The 13,984-nt window shown below is 42.1% G+C and overlaps 1 protein-coding gene across 2 annotated transcripts; it reads left to right on the top strand.

Annotated features, from left to right (window-relative positions):
• The first annotated feature begins 383 nt into the window (after positions 1–383).
• On the top strand, positions 384–13,217 carry LOC306835757 (actin-related protein 2-B-like). Of its 2 annotated transcripts, none has more exons than XM_079362476.1 (9): positions 384–545; positions 2,529–2,639; positions 4,271–4,486; positions 4,976–5,048; positions 5,196–5,332; positions 5,642–5,791; positions 7,334–7,479; positions 7,995–8,127; positions 11,539–13,217. In XM_079362476.1, exons 1-9 carry the CDS (start codon positions 498–500, stop codon positions 11,707–11,709), a joined length of 1,185 nt encoding a protein of 394 aa, XP_079218602.1. In that variant the 5' UTR covers positions 384–497; the 3' UTR covers positions 11,710–13,217. The 2 variants fall into 2 exon arrangements, with proteins under 2 accessions (XP_079218602.1, XP_079218603.1); XM_079362477.1 differs by lacking the exon at positions 384–545 and adding an exon at positions 636–740.
• The last annotated feature ends 767 nt before the right edge of the window (positions 13,218–13,984 follow it).

Genomic DNA, 13,984 nt, shown 5'->3' on the forward strand with positions numbered 1-13,984 from the left:
TAATATAAATAACCACCTCCAAAATAATAATACAATCAATATGTTTGATAATAATTTTGAAGACAATGTGGATTTTTTTTTAAATGACTACAATGATACAATTAAAAAATACATATGCAATCCAATCATGTATATGTATTTATAAATTATGATGATCCAGATTGATTTTGGGCCAAGAAATATCATTTGAGTCTCAAAACAAGAGACATAATTATTTTTATGAATTCTTAATTATTGTTCTTAATTTTTCATAGGTAGTGAGTGAGTGGCTGTCATCTCAACAGCTCTGTCACACACACACACACACACACACACACACACACACACACACACACACACACACACACACACACACACACACACACACACACACACACACACACACACCGGATGAGCACCCTTCCCTTCCTCTCTCTGTCGGCCGGGTTGGTGTGTCTTCCTTCCGGCTTGCTGAAGAAAGTTGAGGGAGGTTCAGCGGTAACTGGGGCTTTTACATAATGGACAGCCAGGGAAGGAAAGTGGTGGTCTGTGACAATGGGACCGGGGTGAGTTCACTGCTTTGGTTTGATTCGAGGTGGGCTTTCTTCAAACGGTGTCGTTATGTCGATCGGTTTGCTGAAACAGGAAGTGGGGCTGTCAGCGTCTGAGCTAGCTAGCGTAAACTGGGTGGGTAGCTAGCTAGCCTGTTAGCCAGCTAATTTTCATTCAATCAGACCCGACACGGAAACAGTACACCTAGAGTGAGTAATTGTTGGTATATAAGGTGAACACCCAACTTTGATTATAGCTAACGCAACGACGTATCCCTGCAAATTAAGCTGGACCAACAACAGCTCATTATTAACCAAGGGTTACTTAGCTTTGTCTGCTAACTAGTTAGCCTGCTAGGTATCTGAAACAGCTGGCTGTCTGGTTTAGCTCTGCTGCGGTCTGGATGCTGCCTCACTCATTTCTGTGATTTTATTTGCAAACAATGCGGGATCTACATTTATTGAATTCATTCAGTGCATACGTTTAGAGAAAAATAACAATGTAAATCAAATATTGTGACGAAAATCACCTAGTTTATGCTAACGTTAGCTAGGCCATGTCAGGTTAAATGAGGAACCACCTTTCTGGTTTTCTGTCACCTTACCAGGAGATCAGGGCTTTCTTTTGAAGACCAAATCGTGTACACCTTTACACATCCACCTTTAACCAGCCCTTTTTACAATAAGAAGTCTCGTACTATAATCCTTAAAGTAATTATAGATGTGTAGTGAGAGTTGAGGAGACTTGTCACAAAGCAGTGTTTATGTTCAGTATTACACATCATGCACTTCTGCGACTCTTAGGTCTTTCTGAAACTTGTCTGCAGTCAAAGAGGATGTTGGCTCAGCATGACTAATGAGGCTTTCTTTCTCTCTCAACAAGAAAGAAGAACACGGCCTCCTGTCAGGGTTGAATTGAGAAGTCAAGAGGAAATAAGAAAAAAAAAAAACCACAACCACATTTTTTTTTCTCAAAACTATATATATATATATGTGCTGTTTCATTTCCTAATCTACTGACATATCTGACAGTGGAGACTTGCTTTGCATACCTGCAAACACATGCAGTTAAAAATCAAAAAGCAAACAACTCACTGTGCTGTGAAACTTTACAATCCTCCACCAAAAAGGCACAACAGAAGGTGAACTAGTTCTGTCAGACGATCAGTCAAATTTCAGCTGAGTCCAGTGGCACTTCCTCACAGGCATTTTGCCTCAGCTGTTACTCTTAAAGTATTTATTCAGGCAACGTTCATTTGAAGGGAAACAACACAGCATGGGCACATTGTCATTACAAAGTTTACTTTAAGTATTGAATCTGTACGAAGTGGATTCTTTATCCATTGTGGGTTAAACAAATGTTTTGACTCCCTTTTATTCATCCATAACGTGCACATGCAGACGAATCATGTATCATGCACCGAGACCCCCTCAGCTTGTGTGTAGACTCTTTGTTCTGATAACATTCATACTGATATTCAAGCACTGAAAGGGACTTGCAAGCTATAGCAGCATAACTTTTTGCTTTTGAATAGTGTTAATTAGAGCTGTTGTTGACGTAAAATCTGTGTTTTATTCTGCCATAACAAGTTGAATTATTGATAAATCTGTCTGTCTGTGTCCTAAAACTTTAGAAACAGTAAACCAAGTTTATACCATAATCATATGAGGGATTTAAAGATTTAAAAAACCTTGTCACAATTTTAGGCATTCATAATTTGCGCAAAAACAGGCTTTGTGATTTTGGTGACTGGATAAGATCAAATCAGTGCAACTTCTTATCTTTTCTTTTTTTTTTTAATATCAAAGTGTGTCAAGTATTCTTATTAATCTGTAGGTCATCATCAAAAGTCTCTGTTATCTCAGCCAATGAAGCTCGCTGTTATCAGAGGACGACTTCCTTGTGTACATTAGAGTTACGCTCATCAGTATTTAGCTTCCTCTGCTCATCGTTTCCCCTGCGATAACTGGTTCCTCGTGTGTGTGTCTGTCTTTCAGTTTGTCAAGTGCGGCTATGCAGGCTCCAACTTCCCAGAGCACATCTTCCCTGCGCTTGTTGGGAGGCCAATCATCCGCTCAACGGCCAAAGTTGGAAACATTGAGATCAAGGTAAGCGCTGTGTCCACCTGCTGCTCCAGAGATGAATGTTTCTTGGTGATTTTAAGGATGAGCCTGTTCAGCACATCACTGATGAGGCAGTTCAGTCACACCAGGTTATTTTAGAGCTCCTCCTTGTGGGAACACAAGTAACTCCGGGATATTCTCTCCATTAAGAAATCCTTCAGAAGATGCTGTAATTTGGGTAAAGATCTGTGGCTTACACAGCGGATACCTAAATGTCTGGAATCTTCCCTTTAGTTTAGCATGAAGCCTACCTCTCTGTCTGTCTCTTGTTCTTCCAATTTATTTTCCTTACTCATCTTTTTTATGTTAATATCTACCTTCCTCTTCCTCCATGTTTTATTCCCCCCACGATGAAGTAGAATGCCCAGAAGATGGTAAGTTGGGGTCGGTGTGTGCCTTCTAGTCCTGCCTGCTCCGAGAGTCATGTCATGATTTGATCGAAACCAAACGCTCCTTCTCTTTGATTGAATTTGTGATTTTTTTTTTTTTTTCCTCACACAAAATGTTTTCATCCATCTTCATCCCACGTCGTTTGATGATTGAAGTGTTGTTCGACCAACGAGCGGCAGAGAGTCAGAGAGATGTGTACAGCTCTTACTTTTAAGTGCGCTCCTCTCCACAGGCTGAGAGTGTTGCTGCAGAAGTGGCTGTGGTGAATCACAGGCCAGCTGCTATCGACGCGAGTGCTAAAAGAGATTTTGGCCTGATTCCATTTTCACAGTCTCTGATCTGCTGGTTCATCCTGACAGCGACACCTCCCCTAAATCCTGCTGCTATTTTTAGGAAATAATCAAACGGCACATTAAGAACTGAAAATGTCAGCTGCGGCGAGGGTGCTGGCTGCCAAATGATAAATGTTGTGTTAATGCCTCACGGCTCTAACTGTAATGACTGGAAGAACATACCTGCTATAAGAAACCTCCCCTTCTAAGCAGTTTTACCAGCAATTCACCTTTTCAAGTGCAGAGGAAGTGTCCGGATTCAAGGATGCATGATGGCAAACAGCTGAAAGATGGAGAGACGGAAGCACATCTGTTTTTCTTCCCCCCCTCCTTTTTTTTCTCTTCCCGTTATGGAGACCACATGGTGGCAGAGCCTTTGACTGCTACTTTGTTTAATGCCAAAGCACACAGGATGAACCAATAAAATGGCTGCCTTCAGTCATCTTTTGATGTCTCCAAATGGAACGTGATGTGCTTGACTGTGTGGCTAACACTGAGCTCTAACCCGAGCCGTTGTTTACGTTGCAAAGGCTGCCTTGCATGCAGCTAGTTGAATGGTGCTAAAAGCAGCGGTTTACTGGTGCTAAAGGGGTAACACGTGTGTTTCCAGGTGTCGGCGCATGGAAAATAATGGCTTGTTGTGCATGCTGGGTAACTGAGTTTTAATAGCATAACGGTACTTTGTGCAAGAACATTAGATGGATCACGTGATGGTCCAGTTTATCTGATTTTTATGGGATCAGCAGGCCAATGGGGAAAGTCAAAACGTCTACCTATAAAGACCTACAGTCATACTCGATGATCTTCCCCAATCTCAGTGACACTGAATGATCCAATGGGGTCACCTCTCTGCAGCGCTTCTAAATATTGCCGCCCTTTGACCTCTCTCCCCAGGACCTGATGGTCGGGGACGAGGCCAGCGAGCTGCGCTCCATGCTGGAGGTCAACTACCCCATGGAGAACGGGATCGTCAGGAACTGGGATGACATGAAGCACCTGTGGGACTACACCTTCGGCACGGAGAAGCTCAACATCGACTCTCGGAACTGCAAGATCCTCCTGACAGAGCCACCCATGAACCCCACCAAGAACCGCGAAAAAATAATTGAAGTATGCTGGAATTTATTTCTGTCAGTGGATTCTGATTTTGATTTTATTTGTTTTAATGGGTCATACAATCGTTTTTACTTTAGCATCCATTAGCAATTGCATAGTCAATATATACTGATATATATATATATATATATATATATATATATATTATTTTTATTTTTTTTTCCCGCTCTTTCCTACCTGTCAACTTTACTATAATGGCTCCACCTTCTTACTATCAACATTGACCATTACTCTCGGGTTCTTTCAGGCAGAGCGGTGGTCTGCGTTTGTAAAAATGAGAAACGGTTTCTAGGATCACATACGTGTAGTTTTTAGGGTGAAGTGTTCATATAGGAAATTAAAATGCTATTTCGCTAAGGTTCATCATGTGTTATTTTTGTCTGGTGTCATACATGTATGATCATGTTGCCAGATGTCCTGTATTTGTTTCTGCCAATAAAACAAAGGCCCTCACCGTTTTTTACGTCTTCTGGCTTTTTCCAGGTAATGTTTGAAACCTACCAGTTTGCAGGAGTCTACATCGCTATTCAAGCTGTGCTGACGCTGTATGCCCAAGGTAAGAAGACACACATCCGACAACTCGCACTCCTTCGTATTCTGCACGTTCTCTTTGCGAGATTTCATACCGAACCTCTTCTAGACGCCTCACAGTGATGCCGATACCAGAGTTATAACTGGAACGTGTGTGTTTGTGTGTTTTTAGGCCTTCTGACTGGCGTAGTGGTGGATTCGGGTGACGGTGTGACACACATCTGTCCAGTGTATGAGGGCTTCAGCCTGCCCCACCTGACAAGACGCCTGGACATCGCAGGCAGGGACATCACCCGCTACCTCATCAAGGTAACACAGAGCGTCGTGTGGAGTCCTCTTCAGATAGATTCTGAACCTAAAGGCTTGTTGCCTCTATTACCTCCAAAGTAAAGAACGTTAGGTGTTACAAACGTCATGGAGTTCGGTTTGCAATTATAACCCAGAATCTTTTGGTATGTTGTTTTATTCTTGTTTTATCTTCTTCGTTCATTCTCAGAATACATGGGTTTAGCTTTACCATTAGCTCTATAAAGGAGTCCCAGTAAGTAAAAGTTTTAACACCCCATTCTGCTTCTTCTTTCCCATTCCCACGTCCTCTTTCTCTCTCGCTGGGTGCAGTTGTTGTTGTTGAGGGGTTACGCCTTCAACCACTCTGCTGACTTTGAAACGGTGCGCATGATGAAGGAGAAACTGTGCTACGTTGGCTACAACATCGAGCAGGAGCAGAAGCTGGCGCTGGAGACCACCGTGCTGGTGGAGTCATACACGGTACGAGATGCTAAATCAATCCAGAATTGTTGTGTGTTTACAAACGCACAGGCGTGAGTGGCACGTGTTGCATCCGAGCACAGGTGGAAGTTTCTTTTTATTCCCATTTCACGGAAGTGCTGTTCGGCTCATCATCTGGTCATTCAGCTTGTGCGAAGTCGGCTTTAAAAAACAAGTTGCTGCCCTCACTTGGGCAGACTGAGCATCTCTCGGTTTGAAACTAACGGAGGAAAAATAAATGCAAGGGACAATAATAGTGCCAACATTGAAACGTTCCTTTATCAAGGTTCTGAAGCTTTTCTCCCCACTCACTGTCCCCTTGTTTCCTGCCAAGTTTGATGTCACTGCTCATGTAAATATGATGAAAATAAGAACATCTGTTTTTTTTTTCTTCTGAAAAAAAGGGAAATCAACTCAGTCAGACACATGAATTCAAAACTAAACTAGTGCGATGTGACGATACAGAGGGCAACGAATGATTACATTTTCTGTGTGGAGTAGAAGGTGGAAAAAAAAATTCTATTTACTCCCCTTTATTTAGTTAGAATAATTAAGCAGCTGCTTTTAAGTTTAACCATCTGTACATAAAAAAGCTAACTATTTCCAGCCCTCATGGGATTCTTATTATTTTTTTAAATTTTCTGGATCTACGATTTTATCCACACCACATGCACACACGTTTCCCATCTCAGCTTAAAATATCTTTTGTAGAGCGAGTCCTCCCAAAGAGTTTGTTTTCTCAAAAGTGGCAGTATTTTAAAGTAATCCAAACTAACGGGGTAACTAAATCTGTGTTTGCGCTGAGCTAAGTAGACTAGCATATGGTACACTGTTGGCAGCTTGAGGACAGGGGAGTGCTGATTAACTCACTCACTGTTTTTTCTGCGACTCAAACACTTGAGGTTGCAGCTCTCCTCCGCCCAGCTTGCTTTTCTTTCCAAGGCCCTTTTTCCCCCCGCAGAGGGGGACCACAGAATCTAAAAGCAGTTCCTGCAGTCTGTGCTACTGCACGCCTTAGCGAGCACATGTTGTGTCTCAGAACTCACTGACCGTGAGTGTTTGGGTTAGAGTAGGCGGCCGTGCGCGGGCGTGTGTGTGTGTGTGTGTCGGCGTATGAACGTGTAAGCGGTATTATCGTTTTGTGTGCAAGACTGTGCCGAAACAAGGAGGGCAATGTAACTGTGGCCGGACAGGCCCTGAACTTAGCGTTACATCATTTCCTGTGCAGCCACCCTGTGGCTGCGCTCCACTTCCTTCCACTGCCCTCAGCTGAATGAAGCCTTTTTTTTATAGTCACGCACACACTCGGCTCAGTCTGTCGTTCACACTCTCTGGGCTTTCACTTCATTTCCAGTCTTATCAGAGCCTTCTCAGACATTTACTTTCCAACACAAGAGGTCGATTTAGAAATGTCCTCTCACACAGCACACGCAGATTTATGACTCTCTGTTGAGTCATTCATTAAATCCTACCGCTTCACGTGTGTCACATTTTCTTCTTCCCCTTTCTCGTTTCATCTCCTGCCTCCCACACAATGTCCAGCTGCCAGATGGTCGTGTGATCAAGGTGGGAGGAGAGCGCTTTGAGGCCCCCGAGGCTCTGTTTCAGCCTCACCTCATCAATGTGGAGGGCGTCGGAGTGGCCGAACTTCTCTTCAACACCATCCAAGCAGCCGACATAGACACCAGGTGAGGCCGGCCAGAGTCCCCCCCCCAGCGAGGTCGTGTTTCAGCTCAAGCACACTTAAAGTGTGTATATATATATATATATATATATATATATATATATATATACGCACGCAACATTAAAAAGCACATGGACAGAGAGAAATGGGAAAAATATATATATTTTTATTTTGGCCAGTAGAGCTCTCGCTGACGCAAAAGAAGACATCAAAGTCAAAAAAATAGAATAATATTAAAAAAAATAGATCCTTGGGTAAGACGAGGAGTGGACATTTCTAAGAAAATGTACTGTTGGACATCTTTCATTGTCATAATTGATTCCTTATTTGAGCTGAACAATCTGTTTATTGGACATTGCATCAAGTGACTGAAATCTTTCAAATCTGCAGCTCCTCAAGTTGTGAATTTCTAAACATTTGTGGCATTAATGATGGGGGGGGGGGGGGGAGTTCTCTTTGCTTCATAAACGCAAAACCTGTCTTGCCTGATTCCTGTCTTTCTGTCTCCCACGTCATCAGGCCCGAGTTCTATAAACACATCGTGTTGTCAGGAGGATCCACCATGTACCCGGGCCTGCCGTCCCGCCTGGAGAGGGAACTCAAGCAGCTGTACCTGGAGCGTGTGTTGAAGGGAGATGTGGACAAGCTTTCAGTGAGTGCATCAAACAACTCTGCTTTTCACTCTTTGGGAAGCACTGGAATCAAACTGTGCAGATGTGGTTTACAGTGTGACCGGGACTAAAACAGTCCAAACATCATGATCGTTTTTGTCTGGGATGGGAACCTAATTTCAGTTTACCACTACAACAGAAATCCTCCTTCAAACTGTTTGAGTTTCTTGAACATTTAGATGAGACAACATCTGACTTCACAGCTCCCGGCCTCTCTGTCGATGTGAATCAGTGTTTCCATCTGATTCTCTGGGTTTGTTTAAGTTTGCCTAGGCGGGGTTTCCCCATCTGCGAGAGAGCAGTAAAGGACCAGAAAGGGAACGTATTTGAGTCAGTTGTAAACTATGACTGACACCTGACAGTATCTCCTTTGTCCTGATGAGGTTAAAGCTTGTGACTCTGGCGGTCCACATTCAAATAAATGACACGTCTTGAATTATATGCGTTCACTACACAAACATTCGGTCTCCAAAACATCTGGGGCAGTATTCACAAAGATTCTGAAGCACAAAGATTTGCTACTAGTAACACGATCCTTAGAATCAAGACAAATCCCCCCCCTTAAAGTTAAGACCTGATCCTTGTAGAAAAGCTGTTAAGAGTCGTGAGGAGAACTTTTAGGAGGTCTGAGAGTTTGTCAGGCTGAGGAGAAATTGGGGGGGATGATTTACAAACCCCGAATGGAAAAAAAAATCTTCTTACTGAATCGTAGTTGGGGCTTAACAGACCAAAAAGGATTCCTGCAGACATTGTAATCCATCTCGGACTTTTTAGGTGCAAAAGGGAGACGTGCACGGTGAGTCCCCTCGAAATGTGCTTCACTCCACAGGTGCATCCAATCACGGAGTAAAGGCGCTCACGAGTTGATGCAGCTCTCCGCTCGTGAAGAGTCTGCTTCTGCACTAGTGGCCCACGTGTTTTTCAACACATTTCTTACAATGTATTCCACACAGAGAAGTGAAATCTTCAGCGGTTGTACTTTCTCATTCTGATGAGTTCTTTGATTGGGCCAGATCGATTTCACTGTCCTTCTTGGCCCATTACCAAAAACAGAGCACTGGATGAATCGAGGGCTTCTGCAACCACGAGTCATACCAAGCAAATGGGTCGACTGCACCTCCTCATGAAGATGTAACTTTCTGTTGCTACCTTGCTCAGAGTTTCTCGGAGAGGGTTCTTGAGTCTCTCCTTAGTAAGACATTTTCAAAGCTTTTTTTTTTTTACTTAATGGATTCTGTGAATTTTGTGACTCCGTGCTCTGGAGTTCATCGTTGACGCCTCATTAGGCTGCAGCGTAATCAGACAGCCACCAGGGGGTGCTCTGTTAAAAGCCATTCATTGAGCTGAAACAGGGGGCTTTAATAACGCCACATGAAGGGTTCACCTCCAAATGATAACTGTTTATTATGGAAAACTTTCACTGATTTACATTTTCCGCCACAGCGTCCCCAAAGCCCGATGATTTTTACACCGAGCCGTTCTGTAAGTAAAAGTTCTACAGATGACTCAGAAGTTAAAGAACTCAGTATGTTCTTCACTTTCCCTGCCCACAGCCGCAGCTGACTTCAGTTTCTTTAAAAACCAAACTTATTTCAAACAAAAGACCCTAAATACAATGAAGGTGGGTTTATTTTTTTAAGAAGATGTGAGGGGGGAAAAACATCATCAAGATGGATCCACAAAGTCTGTTAAAACCTTTTCGTCTCATTCAGTCCTGTGCTGTTCCAAGTGTTCATATTGTTCTCAAACAAACGAGAGCAGAATACTTGTCATTCACTTGTAGCTTGAATCATTTAGCATCATTTTTTTTGCATTTGCAACTATTTGAAGAACATTCTCCAAATGAGGAAAAAAAAAAACAGTTTGGTGAAGATGTGGTTACTGAGAGTCATCTGAGCAAAACAGACAGGAAGTTGAGTAGTTTTTTATCATTATTGCGTAAGACTGGGTATCACCGCTGATTGTCTGAATATATCTGATTCACACGGTCCCAATTCGATTAGATTAAATATTGGTTTAGTTTTGCAATTCTGCTTCAATATGATAAGGGTTCACAGAGAACTAATGTTGTAATTGTTTGAGGATCCTTCTTACCATTAGTTAAAAATTATACTTCAAGAAAATGTAAGGTTTACTTCAGAAAATGGACCCCAAAGCAGTTAGCCAAATGTGCTTTATTTGAAGCCCGACCAATTCATCGTCAAGCCGTTAATATCGGCCGATATTCATTTTCAGTGACGATCTGTATTGGCTAGTTTCATGGCAGAGATGCGCTGTTATTTCTGGACTAGAGTTGTCCACCAGTCAGAGCGTTTCATTTTCGTATGGTTGTATTACACTCGCAGTCCTTTTTCTGTCTGTCACCAGCAGAGGGCGCTACATGGCTCATAGCGCTCGTCATCACTCTCCACAGTGTCAAGCGATGTCTCACATACGTGCGCAGTTAGTTTCCAGTAGAGTGGCCATCTTGTCTATGTTATTATGAATATCTTTGCCACAAGTGTATGTATCAATCTGTCTGAACAGATCGAACAAAGATATCTGTGTAGTTTTTTTTCTTTCCTTCCCCAATATCGATAAACAACTTTTATCTTTACCAGGATCTAGTTGAGAGTCAACGGGCAAGTTCTGAGGAAATGTCATGATTCAGGGATTTTCTTTGAATTTGTCATGACAGGAAGGAATTTTGGTTTGTTCTGTTGACCAATCAGGGTTGAATCTGTAATCAGCGGACATGTAAGGGCCAATGAGAAGCCACTGCAGCCTGAAACAGACCTCAAAGCTTTTCCAGAACAGATGAATGGATCTTTTTAAAATAATAATTCTTAACTTTGGTGATTCAGGTCTTGTGCTGCTGGTTAGTTCACATACAGAGGCGTCTTTCCCCAAATGAAAGGAGGTGGCTGTGGCTCGGTTGGTAGATTTGTCATCTCTCAATTGGAAGGTCGAGGGTTCGATATCCAGCTCCTGCGGGCACACATTTGTACTTTGTGGCTTCTCTGTGCCTTTGAATTGCCCCACAGTTTAAAAAAAAAAATCCCCTCTCTCTTCTGTGATTTTTAACCCCTTTCTGTCCTCTCCAGTAAAAGCATAAACAGCCCAAAACTAGCTCTTCAAAATTGATAAACAGGCGATTCAATTTCTTATTCCATCTTTTTTTTTTCTTGATAAGTCTATTTTGAAAAAATGTTTTAGTTAGTTATGACAAACATGTGATGTGCCCATTTTTTATACAAATGTAGTCCAGACTCAAACTGTTAATTGGAGTTCACTTTGATGACATAATCGTCTATCTATATGTATCTATCTGTCACGTCGGAGCCTTGGGCTGCAGGGTGTTTCTTCGTGACATGGACTCCTGTAATATGTCTTTTTGTGCTCTTGTCTCGTAGAAATTCAAGATTCGGATCGAGGATCCTCCCAGGCGAAAACACATGGTGTTCCTGGGCGGCGCCGTGCTTGCCGACATCATGAAGGACAAAGACAACTTCTGGCTGACCCGGGAGGAGTACGAGGAGAAAGGAGTCCGCGTGCTGGAAAAACTCGGAGTCACCGTCAGATAAAGTACTGAACGGACAGCCCACACACACACGTGCACACAAATGCACCTATCCGAACACACACACACACACACACACACACACACACACACACACACACACACACAAACACACGGCATATACATATTTCTCTCTTGCCCTCATCGCAGAGTATATATCTATTTATCCCTCTCCTTCTCTTGGGCTCTTGATCCTCGTCTAACATCTGAGGAAGTCAGGCCTCCACCTCCCTGCTCTCCTCCTCTGTCCTCTCTCTTCTCTCCTGGTTTGGGATTGGCTCACACTTTCTCTGCAAGCCCCCAAGAACCAGTTCCTCCTTCACACTGAACACCCCCCCCCCTCCTACCCCTTTACTTAAACTAGGAAATGAAGGGTTAATTCTGCCCTGCTGGTGTATTTAAGAGTGGTTCAAACTCTGCACATTTACCTGCTCATAGGTTTTGCTGTGGGTTAGATTCTGCAGGTAAACCCAGTGACTGCAGTGAAAAGCTTCTTTCCGTAGATAAACTTCCGGGGGGGATAAATTGATGCAAAGTTTCTTTTTACATCCGTTAAATCACAATCAGGGTCCACAACAAACAGCCACGGGCCGCATCTGTTCCAGGTGAGCGAGAACTGATCACATTTTTATGTCGATTTTATAAACGATATCATGACTTTTCTTTTCTGGGAGAGGGACGTTTTTTTGTTCAGCTTTTCTTTTTTTTTCTTTTTTTTTTCTAATTTTGTTGGATGTATGATTTATATCTTAAAATGTATTTCTTTAACTTTTTTCATTGACTTTTTTTTTCTGTTGCTGTGCACTACTACCATCGTTAATCAGGAGTGTATCATGACAACAGAAGTTCCTCCATGTTTTTATGAAGAATTGATGGTTGATTCATAAAGGGACAAATACACAGAGGAAAAGAGCTTTGACATCAGGGCTGTGTGACGGTACTTTTGTCTTTGCGGGTGGTTTAGACAATGATGGGATGTGGGTCGGGTTTGGGTGGGAGTGATTTGGGACTATTTGTTCCGCATGTGACAGCCTTGCCTCTGCCTCCTCACTTTGTGTCAGTTGATGACACGGCTATAAGCTGTGTGGAGCAATATTACAGGCCATGACATCGCTATCGCATCTTATCCGTAGTATTCCTTCAGATGCACCAAAAGCTCGGAGGCAGTCACGGGTTGTCTTTGAGATGGATTTGAAGCAGAGCACGGCAAAACCGGGGAAGTAAAATGGTATTCCATGACCTTGAAATTCTGTGGAGACCATGCAGAAGTTATCCGGTGTTCACTCCCAACGGTTGACTTAATGATTACTGGAGGCACTTCTATTTTGAGTATGACAAATGTGTATATTATTTTCCTTCTTTCCATGAACGCCTATCCAGTGCCAAGTGCAGTTAATGTTAACTGGATCTCATGTTTTATTGTCTTTCTTTTTGTCACTGTTTTTATTTTCCTGTGTTGTTCATAGCATAACTGCCTAACGCTGATTTAAATAAAGAAAAGTGATTTATAAAGATGCTGATGTGGCAGGTTCTCTTTTTCTATAGATATATTTGTATAATCTGAAACGTTGCAATTTATGAACAGTGATATAGAAGAAGTCGATCATATTCTGAATAGGTTACTAATTATACCTGCTCCCTGAATCAAACATCTTAAAGTACAGCTCACAGTCGGTCTGCAGCAAATGACAAATGTCAATTCAAAGATGTTAAGGCTGCAACAAAATTATTCTAAAAGGCGATATTTTTATATTTTGATTTTTTTTTTTTCAAAAACGTCATCTTCCAAGATGTTCTCGGTCCACTCTGAACAGTAGCTGTGGTAAATCCAGTTTATGTTTCAAGATTGCCTTCCCTCATTTATCTTCAAACCACGCAATGTAAAATATATGTTTTTTTAATCGAGCAGGTTTGATATCAAGTTATCTACAGTAAATCTGTAATTAAAGAATACATCAAAAGGTCGGTTTGGAATAAAAAGCTCAGACTGTAAATTCGGTCGATGTAAGGATAGTCTTAAACCTTCATCTACAGCAGATACCAGTATCTGGGTCATCAACCAACAGCACTTTAATTCACCCGTTATTTCCACAGTAAATTGATAGATCATCAAGAGTAGAAACAAAAGGCTATTGGAATGTCCCTTATCTAACCTCGAAGCATTACATATTGATTTGTGACACAGTGCCCTATTCACACTTTTGTAAACCATCCTGCAAGGAAAAGCCAAATAAGCTCATCTAAGGACTTGATTACATTACATATAGAACATTTATGTC

The sequence above is a fragment of the Symphodus melops genome (genome assembly GCF_947650265.1).
Source record: "Symphodus melops genome assembly, chromosome: 15".
In the NCBI taxonomy this organism is placed as follows: domain Eukaryota; kingdom Metazoa; phylum Chordata; class Actinopteri; order Labriformes; family Labridae; genus Symphodus; species Symphodus melops.

What these genes read in the sequence shown, in the direction of transcription:
- LOC306835757 (XM_079362476.1), top strand. Translation starts at nt 498, where the DNA reads ATGGACAGCCAGGGAAGGAAAGTGGTGGTCTGTGACAATGGGACCGGG. An exon ending in TTGGAAACATTGAGATCAAG is followed by an intron (nt 2,640 to 4,270) that starts GTAAGCGCTGTG and finishes CTCTCTCCCCAG; the next exon opens with GACCTGATGGTCGGGGACGA. An exon ending in ACCGCGAAAAAATAATTGAA is followed by an intron (nt 4,487 to 4,975) that starts GTATGCTGGAAT and finishes GGCTTTTTCCAG; the next exon opens with GTAATGTTTGAAACCTACCA.